The sequence below is a fragment of the Parasteatoda tepidariorum genome, chromosome 6 (assembly GCF_982258835.1).
Source record: "Parasteatoda tepidariorum strain Cologne lab strain chromosome 6, Ptep-v5.0, whole genome shotgun sequence".
In the NCBI taxonomy this organism is placed as follows: domain Eukaryota; kingdom Metazoa; phylum Arthropoda; class Arachnida; order Araneae; family Theridiidae; genus Parasteatoda; species Parasteatoda tepidariorum.
In genome coordinates, this window is record NC_141760.1 from 104,829,272 (window position 1) to 104,853,478 (window position 24,207).

General features: G+C 28.8%; 1 protein-coding gene across 1 annotated transcript; it reads right to left on the reverse strand.

Annotated features, from left to right (window-relative positions):
- Positions 1–262: 262 nt before the first annotated feature.
- On the reverse strand, positions 263–20,104 carry Spec2 (CDC42 small effector protein Spec2). The gene is made up of 5 exons (XM_016063757.4): positions 19,836–20,104; positions 14,031–14,184; positions 13,098–13,190; positions 11,234–11,330; positions 263–3,952 (listed from the first exon to the last, which is right to left on the reverse strand). Exons 2-4 carry the CDS (start codon positions 14,085–14,087, stop codon positions 11,235–11,237), a joined length of 246 nt encoding a protein of 81 aa, XP_015919243.1. The 5' UTR covers positions 14,088–14,184; positions 19,836–20,104; the 3' UTR covers positions 263–3,952; position 11,234.
- Between the last annotated feature and the right edge of the window lie 4,103 nt (positions 20,105–24,207).

The following is a 24,207-nucleotide window of genomic DNA, read 5'->3' on the forward strand; positions in this document are numbered from 1 at the left end:
ACAACTCTCACTGAAATATGAAAGCGCAAATAAAGAGTTTTTTAAAAGTTGCACAAAAACAGATTTCACATACCAGTTAAATCACATTATTTTTAAAAATCAAACAAAAAGCAATTTTTTTCCTTTTTAACATGGGTCATTAAATATCACTGATTTTAATAACTACTTCATGATTCATATTAGTTAAACACATCTACAAATATTTCATTTCTTATTAGCAGTACAATGCACAATGATGCATGCTTACATTTTCTTTTATTCAAAAAAAAAAATTATATCTAATTTTAACTTTGTTTCCTTTTATTTTTCTGGAAGAACACAAAGTTAAAAGTTTTTAGGAGATGGAGTTTTTTCTTCAAAAGAGAACAATGGACTTTATAATTGGCTAAATGAGAATTCATAAATTTTTAAGTAAATTCCAGGTGCGTAGAGTTTTAGCCAATTTTGGTGTCCAGGAGAGAATCTTTTAGCATTCTTTCTTAGAGGGGTCTGCCCAGGGTAAATTTATTACTGTTTCGTGGTACCTTCACAAATTCAACTTCAGGAAAAAATGGTAGTTTCACAAAATACTTTTAAACTAACGGTCTAAATTCTAACGGTAGTTTCACAAAATACTTCTTTCTTCTCATGCGAACCCCGTTCTCGTTGCAATCTATGGAAAAGAGCTTTTCTGCCAGTGGACTTTTACGAAAAGATAACACGTGTTTGATCAGATAGTGCAATGTGGCACGCCTAACTAGTCGCTTACTCCATATCAAAGCAAGCTTTTTTTTCGCTCAATTTTTTAAAATGAAATGACAAGCCCTCTATAAACTTTACAGGAAGTCAAAATTCGAACATTATTCTAAACATTTGAACATTATCTTAAACACTATGGTAAATTTATTCGAACAGAAACATTTTTTTCTCTGTGAAACTTTTTTTGTATGACCTAGTTGAAAATGTTCTCATAATGAAAAAAACTTTTAGTGCTTGTACTATTAAATGCATGTTTTCATTAAATTTAAGTTGAAATTTAACTATGGACAGTGATTTTTATGGATTTTAAAATTTGAGTACAATTTTAAGCCTATGATTTTACAATAGCAAACTTATTTTTGAATATAAGGGGGAAAATATATAGAAATTTACCAGTCATAAATAATTTTTATTTGTTGTGACAATTTTTGAAAATATTTTCGTACTTTACCACAATTTTGTTGATTTTAATTTTCACAAATTATGCCTAAATTTTCACAAAATAGGTACCTCTTAAAAAAATTTAGACAGACTCCTGTTCTAAGCAATATAATGAAAAAGACAGTTTTATATATTAGAAAAATTGCTATATAATAATACCATTTTAATACATTTGTTTGCATTTCCTACATTAAATACATGTCACACAATTTTTACTACCATATTATAAATGTATTATAACATTTATTTAATAAGTAATAAACGATTCTCATCCCTAAGCTGTGAAAAAAGAATTAAATTATAGCAATATTACAAACATTTAATAAAAGTTTCCTGTCATATGGAGACATTTTATTTTACAACTTTCAAAGTGATCTAAATGAAGTACTTTAGGTGCTCTTATTTGTTGAGTCAAAGCCTGTTTTTTACAATTATTATTGAGACTTAATTAAATGACCAGGTCATGCAATATTAATAGAAATATTGTTTTCCACTACAGCAAAAAAATTTTGAATTTATATTACTCTTGTGAATTGCGACACAGGAAAATGTCAAATGTCATTAGAACTTAAAAGTTTCTAATGTTATGAATTTACTAATTATTTCCCACTCAATTTCAGAAAAAAAAATTCCATGATTTTTCCAGGTATAACAGGCAAATTTCAATGAAAAATGAGACCATATTTTCATCAGAAAAACTTTAATTCTTTTATTTGCAATGTGAAATATTAGATTTGGGTCAAAAATATTATTAAATGAGGATAAGAGCATGTCAGTTTGACTAAAATGTTAAATTTTTACAACAAATAATTGTAACAAATGTTAGAATATTTAACTTGAATCTTAATAACTGATTACTGTAAATCACAATTTTAAGACTCATTATTTTCCAGGTATGACATAGGAATATTCCAAGTTCTTGTAAAAAAAATTGCAACTTTCCCTGACTATTCCCTGATTTTTGGAGTAAAAATAAAATTCCCTGAAAATTCCAAGTTTTCCCTGTTTTAACACTAGAAAGACTGAATATCTAGATGAAATCTAGAATCCTAGATCCTCCTGAAAGTCTCATAAGCTGTCAGACTTTCAAGAAGCCCATCCCAGATTGTTTGAGTAGAGATAAATTAGGTATCCAAAATCTTACAATATAATCAAAATTCCTTTAATAAAAATATATTAGAGACTCGTTCATTAAAATTTCACAGTAATTTTTTTAAATTTAATTAACAAAAATATCTGATTAAAATGAGCGCTGACATTTTTAAAAAAAAATGAAGTTGGGATACTTTATAATTACCCCTTTCATCGTTCTAGATATGAAGTTCTATGTATACATTTCTATAAGGATAACATAATGATTAAATAAACACTAACATTGGATTAAATTATGAAAAGTCAAATATACTCAATAATTTCAGTAAGTTATTTTTTGAATTACAGAACAACAAAAAACAAGAGCAGCCGAATAGTACCCATTTGTCTTGCTCGTGTTAGTTTATTATAAAACTAATTATTAGCTATAGTGAGAGATTTGTGTAATTAACTAAAGGAATAGACAATGGGTTCGCAAAAGGTGAATTCGCCATTCAGTTCCAAATTTTAGTTTTAAAATTTTTTTTTCATGAACTGAATACAAGAAAGCATCGCATATTCGATCAAAAGCATGCTTTCTGAGCATTTGAAAATCATCTTTTGCTGCAAAATCAATCTCTTTTTTTTTTTTTTTTTTAATATTTACCATATGTTGCTCATGATCTTTCTTGTTATTGTGTTCGCACTAATAACTTAAACACAAGATTTATGTTTTTTTTTATTAACTATGAAGAAGTGAGAGGATGCTTCTAATAAATCAAGAAAGTAGTGATTGAAAAAACAGAAAAATCAGTTCTTGCATATTTTATGTTTTGGATTTGACCTGCTGAATGACACACATTGTAAGTGAGTCCATACATATTTATATAACTTGCTATAATTCACACTTCTTAAAGATAAATTCATTTAAGGTTTAGTAACATTAAAAATAGGTATATTCAATAATTAAATTTTTAAAAAAAATATTCCAATTCACATATTTTTTTTTACTGATTTTATTTAAAAAAAATTTCTATTCTGGTAATTTGTTAAAAAAAAAAAAGCACGATCATTTTACACCTCCTGATTTTAGTTTAAAAAGTGTATCGCTATTCTTTTTTCATAGCATACTTATGAGATGACATATATTTTATGACGACAAAAGTAATTTTAGAGCTATCTAACATGTTAAAATGCTTAACATTGAATCTCGAGATGTTAAAATTTTTAAGTACTATTCATACAAAATAAACTATTCGGGACGGCCTAGACCTGCAACAGGCTGTAGTGCCTTGTAAAAAGATGAAGATTCATACAAAATAAACCATAAAGTTAAGTAACTTACTTTTAAAAAAATGCACAACACACAATTAGAGACTCACACATAATTTCTCACTAAATCATTTTTAAACAATACAATCATCAACTCATGTGGAGAAAAAAAAGCTTCAAACTTTGACTAAGAAAGACATTATTGCTGAAGAGAAGAAACAGATCAACGCAGTGCATTATTTTTTTTTTCTATACAAATTTTCAAGGTGCAATTTGTCCATAAAATAGAAGACCAGCATACAATCCAATATACGCTTGGAAAGGGCTTTGAAACTAACTTAAAAAAAAAAAAGAAACAATTTGTGAAATTAACACACTATGTGGTCCAACATCTTTCTTTTCTTTTTTTTCCCCCTTAGTTTTCTCTAATCTAAAATATAAAGAGAAAAAAAAAGCAATTATTAAATTACATAAGAAATATTAATAAATATTATGTGTGGGGTTGGTTAAAGTTGGTTATTTGATTATTTTTAAAATCTGCTTTAGGAATAAAAAAACATGCATAATTTGGAACCTTCAGCTGCAAATTTTGTAACAAATACCCAAAGTAGAGAAATAAAATAACGGAGATTTTGCTAGCAACATTTTTTGGGCTACGCGTACAGTTTTTATACTTCACGCATAATCATGTGAGTCAAAGAGATAAATTCAAAATTGGACATAATAATAGCACTTACAGACGTGCCAACCTAGCAAAATTAACATTCAGGAGTTTCCCTAACAAGAATTCAGGAGATTTCAGGAGGGGTAAAAAAAGGTGCATGGTATGCAACATTTGGCACTTCTAAGGAATTTTAAGTAAAAAATTTATTAAATATAAGAATGCAAGAAATTTTACACACTAATAGAGCAATAATTGTTTAAAAATATTAAATGGAAATAAAATAATTAAACACAGATTTAGCAACACAAAACTATATTAGGTAGATACTCTTTAAATAAATACCATTTCCTTAATAAAACATTATTCAAAAACCCGACACTGTAATAAAAATACACAAAAAATTTTAAAAAATAAACAAATTGAATAAGTATTTTATTTTAAAAAACCAATTCAATACTAATGTCTGTACAATAAAGAACCAATTATCCGGGATGCTCGGGACCATCGCTATCCCGGATGTCTTAATTTCCCGGTTTCCTGGATCGACAAAAAAGTGTCGTTAATCGATGTTTTATCAAACCCAAATTACAAGGAAAAAATGTAAACACATTTTAAAGTAAGAGAAAAAAGAAAAGCACTCCTAAATCTAAAAAGGAAAAAAATTGTAGAAAAATAAAATTTAAAAGAATAAAAAAATTTGCAAGTTTAGACAAGAAAAACAAGTTTAAAAAATAATTACGATTCCTAAATCAACTAATAAACAAAACCAATGATTAAATAACGCAATATATTTCATGGGGGGGGGGGCGAAAATAAAAGGAAAACCTATTAATCTAAATAAAAACAACACTTGAAAATTATCGAACCGAAACGATAGTTAAAAAACGGCACTAGCATAAATATTAAAACCTAGAACAAGGCAAGATCAACGGACTTTAAAAAAAAAAAAAAAACTAATGAAAAAATTTGGTAATACAAATAATTTTATTGAGTGCAAAATTTATCATGAAAAAGAAAAAAAAAACGTAGTGGAATCAGAAAAACGAAACTGCAATCTGCTTCATAAAATAATTGTATGCTTAAATTAATAAACAATTCTCCTTTTTTTTTTATTTTTTATAAAAACGCGATTTTTAATTAAAGCAGGTGTGATTCCACATCAAGAAAAACTTGCGAATGATACCGCACTTCCAAAGAATCAGAATTTATTCAAAAGAAAAACATTTTATTTTTATTAATCGATGTCAAATAGATAAATATATTTTTCTCTTTCATCTTTTGTTCACTGATATGCATGTGCAATGCATTTTCCCCACCCCCTCGTAAATCAAACTAGCAAACGAAATCATCATGCCACTCCTTTGAGTTTAACGACCTAAAGGAGAATAAAGATCTAAAATCTTCAAGGTCGCGGAAGAAATGACGTTTCTCTGGGTAAACGGGGAAAAAAATTCTTCCCTTCCTTACATTTTCCTCTACTCAACTTCAAGGATTAGTCCAGTTTCCGCTTTTTTTTTTTCCATATCGTTTTAGTTCAAAATGGCGGGAGAACCGAGCAAATTTTTTTTCCGGATTATCTGGATACCAGATAAATGGTTCTCTACTGTATGCATGAAAAAAAGAGTTGCAGACTTAGCTCTCCGCAATTAAGTCTTGCTAAAGTCATTGGTACATGATTTGTTGAAATTGATCCATACTTCCGTTTCGATTTAAGACATCCTTGAATTTTTTTTTTTTTTAAATATACGAAGACTAAACGAATAATTGATATCACGTTGCTAGTTTACGAGCTTGTTGCCAACCGTGGAAAAATACGCATTAAAAACTATAAAAACAGCAAGATACAATATCAATTCCAACTATCGAGAGTACGAGTTTCCCCACTCCTGAACGGACGTCACTCGATAACGACATGTGACGTCATTGCATTCAACTCCACACGAAAGAAGAGGAAGATTTCACCCGCCCCCAGTGTAAGGGGGCGGGTGAAATAGGAGTGTTTTTAGAGGTAACGTTGAAGAGGGGGGAAAATAAAGCATGTTCAGCTACGCTTCAGGCAGATGGTAGTTTGATAAGAGGGGATGGAATTCAAGCTGAAAGAAAATCTTACCTTCGCACTCGCGAAAAAATTAGGTAATTTTGAGTTTGGCCGTCAATCGCAGTAAAATTCGGGAGTTTTTCAAATCAATTCCGGAGGGCGGGAGAATAACTCAAAATTCGGGAGACTCCCGCAAAATGCGGGAGAGTTGGCACGTCTGCACTTACAATTGGCGAAGTAAAAAATATGTAAATAAATCTTATTCTAAAAAAGTTTTTTTTAAACCATTATTCCGAATTACAATAGACACTCAACATCAAAATAATAAATTCATACTCATATTTCGAACTTGAGTAGCTGATTTGGCCATGCATAGTAAATTTTGGGGTGATTTTTGTATCATGATCTATGACAGAATAATTGGCAAGTTTTGGAAACTTCAGGGCAGCACCCTGCCAGAATCTAAAAAAACACCACAGAAAGGGACTAACTCGAAAGGTATAACTTGTAGTCAGCCCTTAGCAAATATCTACATGTTTTTTTTTTTTTTAATTTTTACTGTTTAAAATCAATTTGTGTGCCTTGGCGATTGTAGTAGGAGTGTAGTTTCATATTGTATCACAATAGGAAAATATCCCCAAAATTTTTATCTAAGTTCTTTGCATAACAGTTACCAGAAAAATTACTTTTCATCAAAAGCAAGCTTTTAAGCTTTTCATCAGAAAGTGATGAGGAAAATTCGGAGCAAATTTTTTCTTAACTTTAGAGAAAATTCTTTTGCACTCTGCATTGCTATATGGAATGCATAGGATACCTAACATAACAAGTGCTATATTTTTGCACTGTTTTTTTAATTACAGTTCATTTTCTCGAAGCCCAATTGACACGCACAATAAATGATTTTGATAACAGAAATGCATTTACGTTTTGACTATCAGTAAAAACAGAATGCAAATAAAGGAAGTTATTATTGCCAGATTCTCAAAGGTAAAGAACGAAGTATGTAATCGGAGAAAAAACAATTTACTAAATAAACAACTCACAGCAGCGCCATCTGCTTGAGGAATAAGAGAAGTACTTTTGCCATTAGATGATATTTATCACTATCAAATTATCTTTTTTAAATTTCTTAAAAAAATATGGAGAAATTTGAGAAAATGAAGGTAAACGGGAGATAGTCATAGAATATGGGAGTCTTTGTTAAAAAAACAGGAGACTTGGCAGGTATGCAATGAGTTTGCAGACAAATTTGGATTTATGAAGATAGTGCTACAGATTCACTCTGCAAATTCTGCGATTAAGGAAAAACGCATACATATTTGCATACTTATTCTTTTAAATTTATTTCTCTAACTATTATCAAAATAACTGAAAATACACTGAAAAAAAATTTCATATTAAGCCTTAATGGGCAATCAGAAATTTACCTTTTATTTAATACTAAAGCTGGGAATCCAGACATATTTCATTTTAAAAATAAGTGAATGAGAAAAGACTGTATATATAAAGAAAAATTTAGAAAATAAAAGTTAGCATTTTAAAGAAAAGGATAGAACATGTTTTCATTAAATACTGTAACATTTAAAGACCATGATTTTTTCCCTTAATTCTTTCATTCGTACCAATGTGTAATATTGATAGATATTGGTAGGAACAATGGCAGAATATCCAACCAATGAGGAAACATATTCCTTTATCTATTTTAGAAAAAAAATGTCTTTTCAAAGAAAAAAAAAGAACAAATTTTCAATTCTAAATCTTCAATTAATTTCCAAACATATTAACAGTAGAATTAAAATTAACTATAAAAACTAAAATTTAAATTGAAGCAAATAATCAATTAATAAAAATAAAATTTTACTTTGAAAAAAAGTCAAGATGTTTAAAAAATGTTAGTACTTTTTTATATTTTTATTAACAAAATTTTTGACAAATTTTACAATCATATATATGATTCATTAGCTTGTTAATATTTTTTAAATAGTTGATGTCTGTTTTAATTAAATTTACTTTAATTCGTGTTTTTTTTAAATCTGAAGAATAGTTACTAATATGTTACTAAGCACATAAAACAATTTCATATATATAGAAAAATTATTAAAAAATTCATGAATATAAAATATGATTTAAATCAACTACATATAAGTCTGCAATTTTATTATAATTTAGGTATTTCTCAGTTTGTTTAATAATTAAAGGGCATATTACTGGTACATACTTAAAACATTAGATACAAGATCTGCATTCATACTTTACTAACATTTAGCATCTGAAGTAGCTTTAAAGAAAAGGCATCAGCATTGTACTATTTGTAATTGAAATTACCCTTAGCAAAGTTTCTTCTGATGGAAAGTATTGAGCGATGTGGGAGAATCGCAGCGACATTGTAGCAGATAATTACAGAAATCTTGTAGAAAGATTTTTCTTTGGGAAGAAAAAAATTTCAGGTTGCTTCTCAGTAGAAATTTGCACACAAAATTTGAATCGCGCATTCAAATAACAACTTTTTGAAGTGCTCAATTTATGCCGATATTGTAAATCCATTTTGATTGTATTTTCAGCAGTTATTGAAATTGATTTTTACGTGGCTTTTAGATATCTCGATATATTTCAGGCGATAAATTCGAACTGCGAATTTGAACCATTTTCTTTTTTAAAGCAATGATTTTATCGATTTCTTTTAGCAGTTATCGCTTTTAATTTCCACACAGTTTTTAAAACCTGATATTTTTTATACAATATTATTCATTATAACAATCAAATATTAAAATGAAACATGCATTTGAGTAATCCCTTTCTGAAGAGTCCGATTCGCGTGATTTGGTCATCGATCTGTTTTTTGTTAATGGCTGCTACAAATTTTATGATATTAAATTATTTTTTTAATGTGATGATGATTTGCAAAATGCTATAAAGGAAATAATTAGTGTGTTCTCCTCAACAAAGTGCGAGAATATTGCCCATATTAGAATATAAAAAAATATTACATATTCAATTAAAAAAACATATTATTTTTCTTGTTCTTGTAAACAGCGTTTTTGTTACCTTAAATTAGTAACATACATCTTTGTTATTATAGAAAGTATATTGCAGAAAGATATTAAAGCTAGAGAGTTTTGTTGCAGGAAGCCCAGAAAAATTCTGTCACAGAAGTATTGAGCTTGTTATCAGTATAGCTTCATACTTAGATAATTTATTTTAGATTATCTATTGATCAGTAACTATTATCTATTGATCACATTGAAAAAAAACTATAAAATTGATCAGTACTAAACAAACTATGACAATCCAATTCAATAAAGATAAAATAAAGCATAAAAATTAAAGTATTGGAATACTACTTAATTTCTCAAATTTTAAAAAAAATAAGATTTAGAATTTATTACATTTCATGATCAGACATGAAAACTTAAATCACAAACGTTAATTAATCATTCACTTAATTCACATAGCATATAAATTACATCAGATATCATAAAATAACCAAAAAATGAAATATTCTAAACATCAAAACAATCATCATAACAATAATCTGTATCTACCATTAATGAGAAGTGTGACAAAAAGTGGCTGCCAGTCAATATTCTATAATAAAGTTCTAACAGAGTACCCCACAAGGAAGTTACAGGTAAAAATAAATTAATAATAAATGTCTCTATAAATATCACATCTCCAGGGTCGTCACAGTAAAAAATGAACAAAAATAGTTGCTTTTAGTAGCCTCAAGCATGAAAATATTTGCCTAAAACTTTAAAAATAGTTGCCTGAACAGGAGCAAAAATGTATCGAAAATAGTAGCTTATTTGTCAAATACTATGATAAGGACTGGTTGATGTCAGAAATTTTAAATCGTGATACATCGTCCGTTAGACATCGCGATTTAGCATATGTTCAGAAATTACCTATGGGAAATCAATCAAAAATAAATGAAAAGGAATAAATCTATTACAAAAGAAAAAATTAATTCTAAACATATTCTACTATAATATCAATATCATTGCTTAATTTTTTCGATTAAAATAATAAAGAAGTCAAAGTAAAAGCAAACCCAAGATTTATTTTATTTTTCTTAAATTAAAAATGATTTAAGATTTATTGGTTTAAAAATAATAATACAGTAACAAAATATTTTACATACGTGCATTATAATTGAAAGAAAAAAAAACGAAAGTAGAAAAAAACCAAAAAAATGTTCACTTCAGAAAAAAAAAAAAAAAAATTTTTAAAATTATTTGTTGGAAAAAAAATTTTGTTTCAGTTTCTCAAAAATAAAAGCAAATTAAATAAAGGTAAGCTCTATTTTAATTTTTTTATAAATAAAAACAACTGAACATTTATTGGTTCAAAAATAATCAAATTATTATATTTACCTACATTAAATAAATTTAAAAAAAAAAAACAAAACAAAATTAAGTACAAAATACCCCTATTAAATTGAATCGCTTAAAATGAAAAATAATAACTGAAAAAAACAAATGAATAAACTTTTTCAATTTATATTTTCTTTTCATTGATCTATTGAGTTCAGAACGGAAGTTTAAGATAACAGCGATTGTGTAGCAATCGCAAAGTAACTACGAAAAATAAGTATAAGTATAAAAATAACTTTGCTAAGAGTAAAAAAGTCTCCCAATAGTCGCCTATTCCTGAAAATAGTTGCTTTTTTTAGCCTTTTCAGGCAAAAAAAGTCTCTATAGTTGCCTAAGGCCGAAAATAGTAGCAAATAGTCGCATTTTAGTAGCCTGTGGCAAACCTGCATCTCATCAACTAGAAATCATTTCTTTGAAAATATAAAACACATTAAAATGGTGCTTTTAAACAAACTAAGTGACTTTTTAAGTTTATATAATGGGATATCTTTTACTTGAAATAAATAGTAATATCAAATTTAAATAGAAGAAAGAAATAGCTCAAAATTAATTTTAAAAAATTTTAACAATATATTTATTAATTTATATGCAAATTTACAATCATACCACTGATTATTAAATTAGTAACACAAATTTTACCTCAATTTTTGACATCAACAACAGGTATTTGAACATTTACAGGAATAGCATATTCATAACCTCCTTTAGAAGCCATTTGATGTTGCAATGAATTAAGCTAGGAAAGAAAATTCTTTTATTAGAACATTGCTGGTAGTACACCAATGAAAAAATTAATTGAAAATGATTTTTTTAAAAAATAATAAAAATTTTTTTAACAGTATATATTAGATTAATTTAAAAAATATCTTGAAATGAAAACACCATGAATTATTGCTTAACATTTAAGTATGGATGGGTGGTCTAATGTAAACAATAACAAATGTCCTTAAACCGGAAGAAATTTAGAAAATTTCCAGTGTATCCCTCCGCTTATGTTATGATTACGAGGTGATGTGTGAACAAACCTAATATTTTATGCAGTTTTGTTATTGTAATTTGGGTTCAAATCTAAACATAATTGTACCATTCATAAGAGCTTTCAGAAATGTATTGATTCTCAGAGGTCGTAAGGCCAAAAAAAATTTTGGAAAGTAAATATCTCATTGTGAATAATTCTTAAGGTTTGCCATGTTTTGTATTTTATCCCTTATTTGGCTACATTTGAATAAAATGTCGCCAAAAATATCGTTAAAAATATCTTTTTAAGATAGCCTAATTAGAAAATATTCTAATGATTATAATATTAATATGATAATGCTGAAGTTTAAAGACTGAAAGAAAGAACTCGGTACTTGTGAAATACTGCAAAAGATATGATGCAATAATATGATGGCGCGCTTCTTCAATCTGCGGCGTAAAAATACATTGGAAGCAGTAACCTGGAAGTCTTGAAAGAGCAATTTTACCACTAGCGCCACCACCCTTAGCTTTACACGATCACCCATCCATAAAAGTGTTGACTGATGATAATGATCATAATGATAAGGTATAATCATAATGAATTATCATATAAGGCATATCATGTAAGGTATATCATATATACATATAAGGTAATAATATAAGGTATAATGATAATGATTCACAATTTAAAAATTGTATGACACTATTGATTGGAATCAATAAATGTAGAACTACAAAACCCCACCTAACAAGAATAGTCATCGCATGTGGTTGATAACTAAGCATATGATCCCTGATTATACTACCATAAAAATTTCATAATGCAAAATTGTCAATGTAATGTCTTTTTCACAAAGTGACTGAATTCTCAAATAGTTTGAAACAATAAATCCTGCAGAAAAGGGTATAAGCTAGAACCATGCATATGAAAATTGTATTGAAATACAAAAAACAAAAAAACAAAAAATGCTAGAGTGAAAATCAAAATCTTTTGATTCATTGTTTATTTTAAATCTTGCACTTTAATTAATGATTAAATATTTTTTATAGTTAATATTATATTCTATAATTAATATTAGATTCATTTAGATAATTAAAATAGTTCTGAAAATGAGATTCCATGCAGTAATGTACTGGTATTGCATCTCATTGTAAGAAAACTTAATATTTGAAGAAAAAAAAAGTGTTTTCTAAATAATTATTAAACCTACTCGTCACTACATTTAAATCGACCATAACAGAACATTATGCATGCTTGTTCAAAATTTAGGTGCAAATATTTATACTCCTAACTATCGTCATTAAAACCTGAGGTCCACGTATGTAGACCTAAAAATGTTAGCCCCCTGGCAGGATAATTCATATTATGTCTATTTTATTACGACTTATGAGTGTAAAATAGAAATTTGAAACTGTAAAATATTTTTTTGCAATATTCCTTCAGTAGTGATGAGCTTAATGATTTCTACAATGCCTTTAAATGTTACCTTGGACCAAATCTGAGTTCTTTAGAGAAATAAACATGAAATATATTTTTGCTTACATGAACATTCATGTCTCCAGATCCAACATGAGCTGTATGTCTGAAATTAGTAGGGCTCCCAATCATAGATCTATCAATTCTGTGTCGTCTTTTCTGAAATATTTATGATTTATTATTCTTTAAAAAGAAAAGAAAAACATGTTTAATACAAATAAAGTATTTGCTCATATTAATTCACTAATTAATTAATTAATGCACTTACTATTTAAATTTTTTTTCATTTTAGCAAACCTTTTAAGCAATTTATATACCTGTCAATATTAAAGAAATAAAAAAAACTGAGATTTTACTAGCGACATTTTTTTAGGCTACGAGTAAAGTTTTGATATATAAGTCATAATTATGTGAATCAAAAAGAGGAATTCAAAATTGGAAGTAATATAAGCACTTACATTTAGCGAAGTAAAAAATATGTACACAAATCCTAATCTGAAGAAGACTTTTTTAAAACCATTATTTATAATTACTTACACTATATGCACACAACATACTGCAGTAATGGCAATAGCATTATTATTGTGGAATAACAGAAGTATTTTTGCCATTAGCTGATATTTTATAGTCAAAATTTTTTTTCTTAATTTCTTCAACAAATATGGAGAAATTTGGGAATATACGGGCAAACGAGTATACGGGCATTAAGAGTATTTAATATTCTGCAAATATATGTTATTAAGTTTACTGACAAAAATATCTGATACTTAGAACACTAATGTTTAGATAAAAATCTTCATATTTGCCGCTAACATGACTAAATATGCGTGCGGCCCTTCGCTAATCTACGTGCTGTGCAAGTGGCCCTTTACTCAAAAAAGTTGGGCAGCCCTATTCTAGTTAATTATATTAAAAATCAAGATGCCTGATTAATGAATACGGAAAACATGGTGTGTCATTTATAATTCATGAAGAGTAGTGAAAAAAGGATAGAATTACTGGAGGTGGTTCATCAGTCACACAGCATGAGAAACATTGGATCCAGATTTCACTCATTCTATCACCAACACGAAGAGGACCAGACCTCCTCCTGTCTTCACCAAAAGGTCTCAGCTTTCTTCTTTTTGTAAACTCTTTAATAATAATCTAAATGCTTAATAAAAAAATACATATATTTGTTAGAATATATAAAATAAAAACAAATTAAAATTATTTGTACTAAAGCCACAAGAAAAGCAACAATAAAATCAAGAATCTTTCCAATAAATATAGAATCAGAATAGGCATAAGGAAATTAATTTATATTTTGCATGCAAATTGATTTTTTCTTCTTTTTTAAGTTTAAAATTATTTTTACCACAGGGTTGAGGAATTTTTTTTCTTTTGCAAACAGCAAAGCTCGCCAAATTGTCTGACGTATGAGCTTCAACAGACTCAAGTCACCATACTGTTGGCCTTCATATTAAGGCCCAATTTACTTATAAGCTCGATAGGATACAGATTAGTGTGCCGAGAATTGTAGGGTCCCCTCAAAAATAACTATTTTTTTACCTTCGTTTGCTTGAAGGTGCAAGGGCCTTTGAAAATCAAAATATCCATTTTCTTTGCTTTCGGCATTGGTCAATATTTGAAAATCAACATAAATAATTCCTCCCCAATGTCCTGTAAATTGCTTCTCTAATTGCTGTCTGTTCCATCCTTTCTGGAGTCTAATTTCTAGGACCATTCTCGATTGCAAAAGAAAGTGTGTACTAAATTTGATGGGGTTGTAGATTAATATTTAGAAAGAGAATTTTTTTAAATAAAATTTTCTTTTATCACCCTTTTGGTTACTATTTTCTGCATACCATTTACTAATATTCTGCAATTTTTTGCCATTTCCTGAATTCTTATAACAATATAAACGACTAGCCTCCTGTCTCTGCTTATTTTGTTCACCAACCCCCACAATTTTCTTCGCATTTATCATTGTATTTTATTATTATTTTTTCCAAAACGTTCAACTTTTCCACAAAAATAAAGAATATTTTGATCACAAAATATACAATCATTGTGCATCTATCGTTAGATTTTTCGTTTACAGTATTCAAGGCTAGGGTTTATTACCATGTGATTTGGTTATAGCCCATTATTTACAGTCATTTAGCAAAATAGATCATAAGATAGTTAATAGATTTTTAAAATAGGTAGGTTTCTTTCTTGGACTTTTAAATTAATTTAGACCATTATATAGGAATTTAAATTGATCTCTGAGATCATGACAACATTTATTTGTCATGGAGAGTCTGGTATTACTTAAACAATAAAATTATTGTGGTGTTAATTCTACAATATTTGAACTGTGACACACTTTCAATCAGGGTTCATGATTGTTTTGATTTTTTAAAAAAAAATCAAAAAAATCGGATTACTTTGATTTAAATCAGATTTTTTGGATTTAAATCAGATTTTTTTGATTTTTATTTAAATACACTATAAGAGTTTTAATTTATGATCAAAAAAACTTTATAAATGTTTAATCAAAATTAAATTAATATTAAAACTATATTATAACAATATTTTAGAAGCTCTAACTTATTAAAATAATTTTTCATTATAATGCATAGCGACCATTTTGATACAAAGGCATGATTGAAATTAAAAGACAAGATAAAATAGATAATTTAAAGAACACTACTTTAACTAATAACACAAAGTTTCAATTAGCACAGCATAATTTTAATTTAAAATTGTGATCTCTTTTTTTCCTCATGATTTATATAATGGCAAAATAAATGCGACAGATTGTGTTTATAAATGTTGTTATTCATCAAAAAATATTCAATCTATATATTTTTATGTTAAAATATTCATTTTTAATCCTTTATCAAAATACATAAGTTAAGCTAAAAAACATTTTTAAAAAAATCTATGTACTCATTGGAATTTTTTTTCACAAAAGAAAATCTGATAATTTCAAAGATACCGTAAACATATTATGAGAAGAAAAATAAAAACCAGTAAATAACCCAACTGCTTCAAATAGACTTTGATAGGGAAGAATGACACTATATCAGGAAAAAAATATCTGAACTCAGCTTTTTTTTTCTTTCTATTTTTGGCATATTAAGGTAATTTCTTTTTAATATAACCTCAAGCTTTAGAAATATAGAAATTCCCATCAATAAACTACAATGTAGATTTGAATTTCATGCTTTTTTAATCAAAAGGTAGAATTTTAATTAACATTTGCTTTTTGAGAAAAAAGCATGTTTATTTACTTTCTACAGCTATGCAAGTCTATATTAAGACAGCATTAAATATTTACTTTAATCTGTACTTTCAATGTTAAGAATCAAAAGATTTTTAAACATGTAATTTTAAATGTGTTTAACACACTCCAAGAAAGAAAGTAATTTTGTTAACTAAAATTAATTAATGCAGCAATTTATTTAAAATAAATTTTAAAACTAAGAAAAGAAAATAATAAAAGTATCAATAATTTAAAGCACTGTTTTTTAACTTTTAAAATCAATATAATAATAAAAATCAGTTGATTTAAATCAATGATTTTTTTAAAAAAATCATTTGATTTTAATCATGATTTAAATCGTGATTTAAATCAAGCTGATTTAAATCAACAAACCCTGCTTTCAATGGTGTAATTTCTTTTTTATTAAAGACGAAGTTAAGTGTAAAATCCATGAACTAAATTATGTCACTGTTTATTACAAAAACTAATTTTTCAATCACAGATTCCAATAAATAAATGAAATATGAGATAAATTTCAGCCAGGGTGAAAAAAGTCATTATAAATAAATAAAAAAACAACAACTTTCTTTCTCTCCAAAAACTGCAAACTGTGCTTTTACAACAAGAGCTTTAGACTTTGGAGTCAATAGGGGTAATAATTTTCATCTATCAAATAATTTAATAGATAACAAATGATGTACAGTCCATTTAGTTCTATAAATTTTAGCTTTGAGGTAAATAAACGTTCTTTTACAAAACTTCCAGGTTTTACATTACGTCAATCAAGACAAAGACTTCTTGATTTTAAATTATTAATTCTGATTAAACTGGTGTAGTTGCATTAATATAGAAATGCCTGATCTGTTTTATAGAAGATGTAGAGAAAAATATTAAAATTCTAGCTATTTGAAGCAGTGGTATAATGACTTTTAGCACGAATGAAACTCAATATGAGCAACTTTGGAAAAAATGTCTAAATTAAAAGAGATTAATGAATTGAAACAAAAAGCAAGTCCAGTGTTTTCACTACAGCGCGAGAACCTCTCATATTTTTTTCTTTTCTCGTATTAAAAAATGATTAACGTGAGAAGTTCGCGCACTGAATTTATCAATTTTAAAATGCACGAATCTCTCGAATTTTGGAAAAAATTTAGTCTTCCGCCATTTTGAAAAAGACATGAAAACAGCTACGACAAGTGTTGAGAAAAAAAGGGAGTTCTTTATAATAAGTTGTTTAAAGTTATCTCTAGTTTCCGCTGTTAATGAATTACCAAACTCCCTCATCGACAATTTAGAGCAATTTGTAAAAGTTTAAGTCTGTGAAAACTAATCTGGAAGACCTGACAAAGAGTATGAACATGGAAATAACTTCAACGAACTTCACTATTCTATTCCATAACAGAAATAATTGAAGAACCTATGCTGGCAGATGTAGATGATAGGAAAGTGTGTGCACAATGCTACAAATTTAATTAGGGATTCCGAATAGTTCAGCATCTGTTGCAAAATTATTTAGCCCCCAAACCGAATTAAAACAAAATATCGTAACAGATCGATTGGTAAGCATTTGAGCAAACCTAATGAGAATAACTAATGAAAAAGTAGATACAGAACATTTTCCATATGATAATGCAGCAAAAATATTCAATGTTCAATAGTTTAGAAGTCAGAAGATGTTAAAAATTTATTATAATTAACGAAATATTTTTTTTCCAAGTCTATTCGTGTTTTTTTAATTTTTAGAAATCTCACTTAACTTTTTGAAATCTCACCCTGTTTTTGAGAAAGGGTGAGAAATTCTCTCCCATTTTTTTTCTATAATGAAAACACTGAAGTCATTCTAATTAATAAAATTTATAGTTTCTAATCAATAACTTTGGTTTACAATTCAGCTACTTGATTACTTTCAGCAATCAATTATTGTTTCCATTTTCATCTGGAAATTTATGGTTTGATGTTTTCAAAAAGTATGTGAAATTAAGGCTTTACACTTCATTTAATATTCCGTAATATATTGAACACCTTTTATTTATTTTAATTATTTCTAGTAGCATAATATTACAATTATGTAAAGAGAAAATAATTTTTTGGAGAAATAAAATTTTTTTTAAAAATATAATTTTGATGAAAAAATTTCAATTATTTAATTTTTTTGTTACAAAACTTAATTTTTGTTTTTGTAACATAAATTTTTAAAAGTTAATATTGCTTAGAGGCAATATTTTTTTAAAAATCTTTTCTGGACCTTATACTTACAATTCCTTAAAAAAAAAAAAAATAATAATAATAATAATAATAAAAAAAAAAAAACTGGTGTTGCAAATGTAAAAATTATTTTGTTATGGATATAGCATTTTTTTGTTGTTACACCAGTAACAAATCAAGAACTTGAATTTAAAAGAAAGTGAATGCTTTCAGTTATATTCACAGATATAATTGAGAGAGCTTATTTATTAATATTATTCCTAACATTATGTTCTTTTTAACTAATCCCAGAATTTAATTTCATAGCTCCGAATAACTAATTTTGAAAAAACATTATGAATTTCCTTAACAATTTTTACTTTTTCATTGTAAAAACAACTTCGTATTATTTATATTACCTTAAGTAAGACTTTATTTTGTAACCCAACTATAATGATTTAAAACAAAAACCCTTATTTCTCATTTTACAAAGCCTTTTTTAAAAACTGGGACAATTATTACCATAAACAAAAACACCAGTTTTCTTTCTTAAAATTTCAAGATATTTTTTCTTCTTCTTAACTACATCATATGCCCAATAACAATTAAAAAAACATAACAGATACTGCATGTTTTCCATTTTTAAATATAATTTTAATCCTTAATAACTAATATAATTTTTATCTTGTGCATGCAACCAATAAGACTTTTCATCATAACAGCACATTAAAAGTTTAGTTAGCTTTTTACTTGGGAAGAAGTTTTATTCTTTTTTAATCTCCTATACAATTACAATTTCCATTCTTTTCTTTTCTTAAACTCAAAATTTTTTTTAAAAGAAAAATTAACAAAAAAAAATGCACAATTTCAAAATGTAGACAATATTGTTAAAATTATAATATAACCCTTTGCACTCAGAGTAATTTAAAATATTTTTTGAATCAATGTAAGCACCTTATTTCAAATATATGTTATGATAATGTAATATTTCATGATGTAATATTACTAAATAAGTCCACCCTGTTCCCATAACAACTCATGCCTCTGGGGATCCAGGAGTTTCCTTGTCTTCTGGATTGGTTCAAAATTACAAGGCTACGGAGTTGAACACTAGTAGACGTATACCCAAAAATTGAGTCGGCTTTTCAACGACGGTTATAAAATAAAATAGGTTTTAGCTGCTTAAACAGACTTCAGGACTATTAAAAAACGAAAAAAAAGATAGCTAACAGATTCTAATCAGGATGATAGGACACATAAAAATGATAATTTACCCAGGTCATAAGCACAGAAGCATAAGAAAATTAAATTTTGCATTCTAATAACTTTTTCATAAAAAACGATAAAGAATCGGAGTTACCATAAAGGTTACAAAACCAAATACTTACTGATCAGAGGAAAAGATTTTATTTCCATAAACTCAAATTTGTAAGACAACTTTACAAATCATCAGAGAAACTATTTACTAAATATTTTCTACTAGCCAATAAGTTACCAATGGTTACTTGTATTTTTAAAGGTGAATCTAAAAATTTTGGAAAGAAGCATCGGAATCAAAACATTCTAATAAAATGGAAATGAAAATATAAGTAGTAGTAGAAGTAATCTGACGATTTGTTTTGAAGCTATGTGCTTCAAGAATGCGCTTGTAGCTTTCATGAATTGAGTATTGAGTATAGTAAAGTGCGGCGAGCTCTCTGCTCATCGCCTATAGCTCTGCGTTTTGGATTAAGCTGGGGCCTCCCTGGCCGAGCGGTATCGCCGGTCCAAACGCTCTGTTAAGCGTGGAGGTAGCAGGTTCGAATCCCACCGTAACCCTGGATGTATTCTTTGTGATGTCTTTCTCTGAATTGTTCTATTTGTACTTTCTACTTGACAATGACTTATAAGCCTATATTGAGCACACAAGTCAGCAAATGTATGTAATTTCAATAAAATAAAATAAATGGATTAAGCTTTCATGAGTTAAGTTGTTGTTGTTCATTTACGTCGCACTGGAGCTGCACAATGGGCTATTGGCGACGGTCTGGGAAACATCCCTGAGGATGATCCGAAGACATGCCATCACAATTTCGATCATCTGCAGAAGGGATGGCAACCCCGCTTCGGAAGCCCGACGACCTGCACGCGAAGTCGAGCACTTTACGGTATAACAGTTTAACGAGGACCAATACCGCGCACCCTCGGTCCCTACGCAAGCTGATCCAAGTGGTCACCCACCCGCACACTGACCGTAGCCAGTGATGCTTGACTTCGGTGATCTGCTGGGAACCGTGTCTTAACGATCAGTCCACTGCGGGACTTCATAAATTAAGAGAGATAAAATTGCAGACTGAATTGTTAAGAAGCTTGTTGTTGCAGGTCTAGTTCATTTACATCGCACTAGAGCTGCATAATGGGCTATTTGCGACGGTGTGGGAAACATCCCTGAGGATGATCCGAAGACATGCCATCACAATTTCAATCCTCTACAGAGGGGATTTCACCCCCGCCTCGGTAGCCCGATGACCTGCACTCGAAGTCGAGCACGTTACTGTAGAACAGTTTAACGAAGACCAATACCGCACACCCTCGGTCCCTATGCAGACTAATCCTAGGGATCATCCACCAGTACACTGACCGTAGCCAGTGATGCTTGACTTCAGTGATCTGCTGGGAACCGTGTCTGCTCTTAGATATATTTTGCATTAGGAAATAATAATTTTTTTCATCCGCTAAGAAATCACGTATAAAGGTGTCACAATAACAATTGTAGACAACAAGCTCAAATTCTTACTACAGATTATTCTGCGATGCAATATTTTCAAACAGATAATTTTGTTTTTAACAAAGGAAATAATTTATATAATTTCTGAGCTCAAAACTGCTGTATGCGCTGGTGAGTTTAATGAGAAAATTTGTTTTACTTATTTGAGAAAGAACTCACTTTTTGGCAGTCTTACTTTGACCTCTTTTTTCTTGCTTATTACTGTTTTTATTGCAAGTCGGAATCACCATACGTTAGTCTCACCTTATTGTTGAAGAAGAGAGATTAAGTTCATTTTACAAAATAGAAATGAGACATTAAAATCTTTATAATTAAAATGTGTGCTTGCAGAACAGTACTTCCTCAGGGGACTTCCTATGGGAATATTTTCATTTTTATTTTAATTATAAAGATTTTAATGTCTATTTTACGTAAAACAAATTTGATTTAATTATTTAATGTTTCAATGTGTTTATTTACCTCCTATGTATCAAAATTGACTAAGTAAATTGAATTGATTTTATAATTTGGTTCATTTTACAAATTATCATTTAAGTTTAAATTTTGAACTTTACATCCTTTTGCTCTTGAGGAAACTCTGTTAGTCTATAAGAAAGTATTACTAATATATAATGAAGTGAGCCTTATTTATAGAAATCAGTTTAAAACCTTTCTTTTTGTTCTAAAATGTTTATTAAATTAATTAAACGTGAATCTATCTACGTGAATATGAATCGAGATGTGTATGTTTGCCTAAGATAGATACTCTGACCCAGTGGCGTACGCAAGGGAGGGGTTTAGGGGTCTAAACATCCCTCTTGAGCTCAGACAAAATGGAAAAAATAAAAATTTAAGTAGAAATTATGTGGGCTATTTTTTAAGACTATATATTGTTATTTGCCTTATACCTACTTTATTTTTCCTCACGGTATTTCTCAGAATACTGCGAAAACATTTACTGTAATAGGGTTGTACTTTTGAAACCAAATTCACGTGATACTGTTACGGACTGTTTCCTTTCTGTCCTGCCATTCGCGATAGTTTTCGAGACTGGCTGTCATTCGCGAGGTCTTTGCTCGATGATTCTGGAATCCTAGACGTTCTGTCGTCTTTCAGACAATTCGAGAATTTTGGACATGCGGTGAAAAATTATATAAAAGGGGGAACGGAGCACAGTGGAGTTAGTACTTGTATATAGTGTAAATAATTTTCCTTTATCTTCAATTGTTTCTATTACTATGTATCAAATTGCGATTTTATTGTTATGTATAACCCAGACTTGAATTTTGATTTTCAACTGTTGTGCATTATGAGATTTAGCTAACTGTTAACGCAGCACCCCCTTCCCATCCTCCAATTTGTTTTTTTTATTGCAATGAAAGAGTAGATATTCAACACTGGATAGGTACTCCGATAAAACTTGAATAGTTAGCTAGTGGAGTTAGTTTGTCAGACTAAGATTATCTCTGCCGCTTGTCGCTAAATCTGTTTTTTTTTTTTGTCTTAACAAAAAGTTCATTCAATCGCCGAACCAGTCGTCGCCACTATTTCGACTAGCGAAGAAATCAGTAACAATACCTCAAGAAATACTGTGCTCGTTGAAGTTATTCATTCCTGCTCGATACTTTGAGATTGTAGCATAGCGGATATTTCTGTGCCAATATATATATATATATATATACATATCTTGGCACAGATCTTGATCTTTAGGATGTCAAAACGCAAGAATTTAACAATTTTTAATCATTTTGAGAAAAAATCACGACCTGAAATTAGTGAGGTGACAGCATCTAATACCAATATATGTTTTTCTATTGTACAGAAATGTGATACTCCCGTTGAAGAAAATGTTTCTAGTATAACAAAATCTGATAAATGTATAAGTGGCTCTCAAAGTGTTACTTCCCACCCATATGACATTGGACTTTTTCAGAAGATATTACATGCAAGAAGATATTACATTATGATCTTAAACTTAAAAAATCAAATCAAAATTTAACTAAACAATGTTGTCTAAATAAAAAGTCAAAATTGTTTAGCTGTCTAAATTAAGGAAAAAATAGTGCTTTATTACATACTCGAATTTCTTTTAGTAGTTTCAGAACACCCCCCTTGAAAAAATTCTGCGTACGCCACTGCTGACCACCAGTCTGGTGTTATGGAAACAAGAAGAGGGCATTTTAGGGAGGGTAGCTTCGATGAAAGAGGTCTCTTCTCTGGCCGAAACCAGTCCTAAAGAGGGATCTCGCACCCCTACTTGAAATCATCATACCTCGTTACCATAGTCACTGCGACAGCTCCAGACGCATGTCCGGCAGAGTACCTATCTTAGACAAACAGTAGCTTTTAAATTGCAAGAAGACTCACAACTTATGATTTTTAAAACGCATGAATATGAATAGCGATATGTGACTTTTAAATCGCGTGAATATGAATTACGGAGTATGATTTTTGAATTGCGGGGAGAGTAAAAATGTATGATATTTTAAACACGCATCGCGATATGTGATTTTAAATCTCGTGAATACGAATCGCGATAGATAATTTTTAAATTTCGTTAATGTTAATGCGATGGGCAATTTTAAGATAGTGCAAATACGAATTACAATGTGTGACATTTAAATTGCGATAAGAATAAAAACATATGATTTTTAAAACGCGTAAATACGAATCGCGATATGTTATTTTTAAATCATGTGACAACAAAAAGAATAGGTTGGAAGTGTGTTGTTAAATTTGCACGTGTTCATGGAACTAGAGTAATAGGCACGTATTTTGAATTATTTTTTTTGCAAAAGGGACCGCCTTTAATATAAATCTAGCCATCTCGTTCATTTTTTTTAAAATTCTCTCCGGGAATTTGTTGATTTTGCTAAGATACGTAATTACTTCTTAAGTTACAAAAAATTTTAAAACAGAATCGAGTTTCACGAGTTGTAATATTGCGTTAAAATATCAGGATTTTCATTCAAAATCACAAGTAACAATGCAGCAATAACGGGAAAGGGAAAAAA

What these genes read in the sequence shown, in the direction of transcription:
- Spec2 (XM_016063757.4), bottom strand. Translation starts at nt 14,087, where the DNA reads ATGAGTGAAATCTGGATCCAATGTTTCTCATGCTGTGTGACTGATGAA. An exon ending in TGACTGATGAACCACCTCCA is followed by an intron (nt 13,191 to 14,030) that starts GTAATTCTATCC and finishes TAAATATTTCAG; the next exon opens with AAAAGACGACACAGAATTGA. An exon ending in CTGGAGACATGAATGTTCAT is followed by an intron (nt 11,331 to 13,097) that starts GTAAGCAAAAAT and finishes TTTCTTTCCTAG; the next exon opens with CTTAATTCATTGCAACATCA.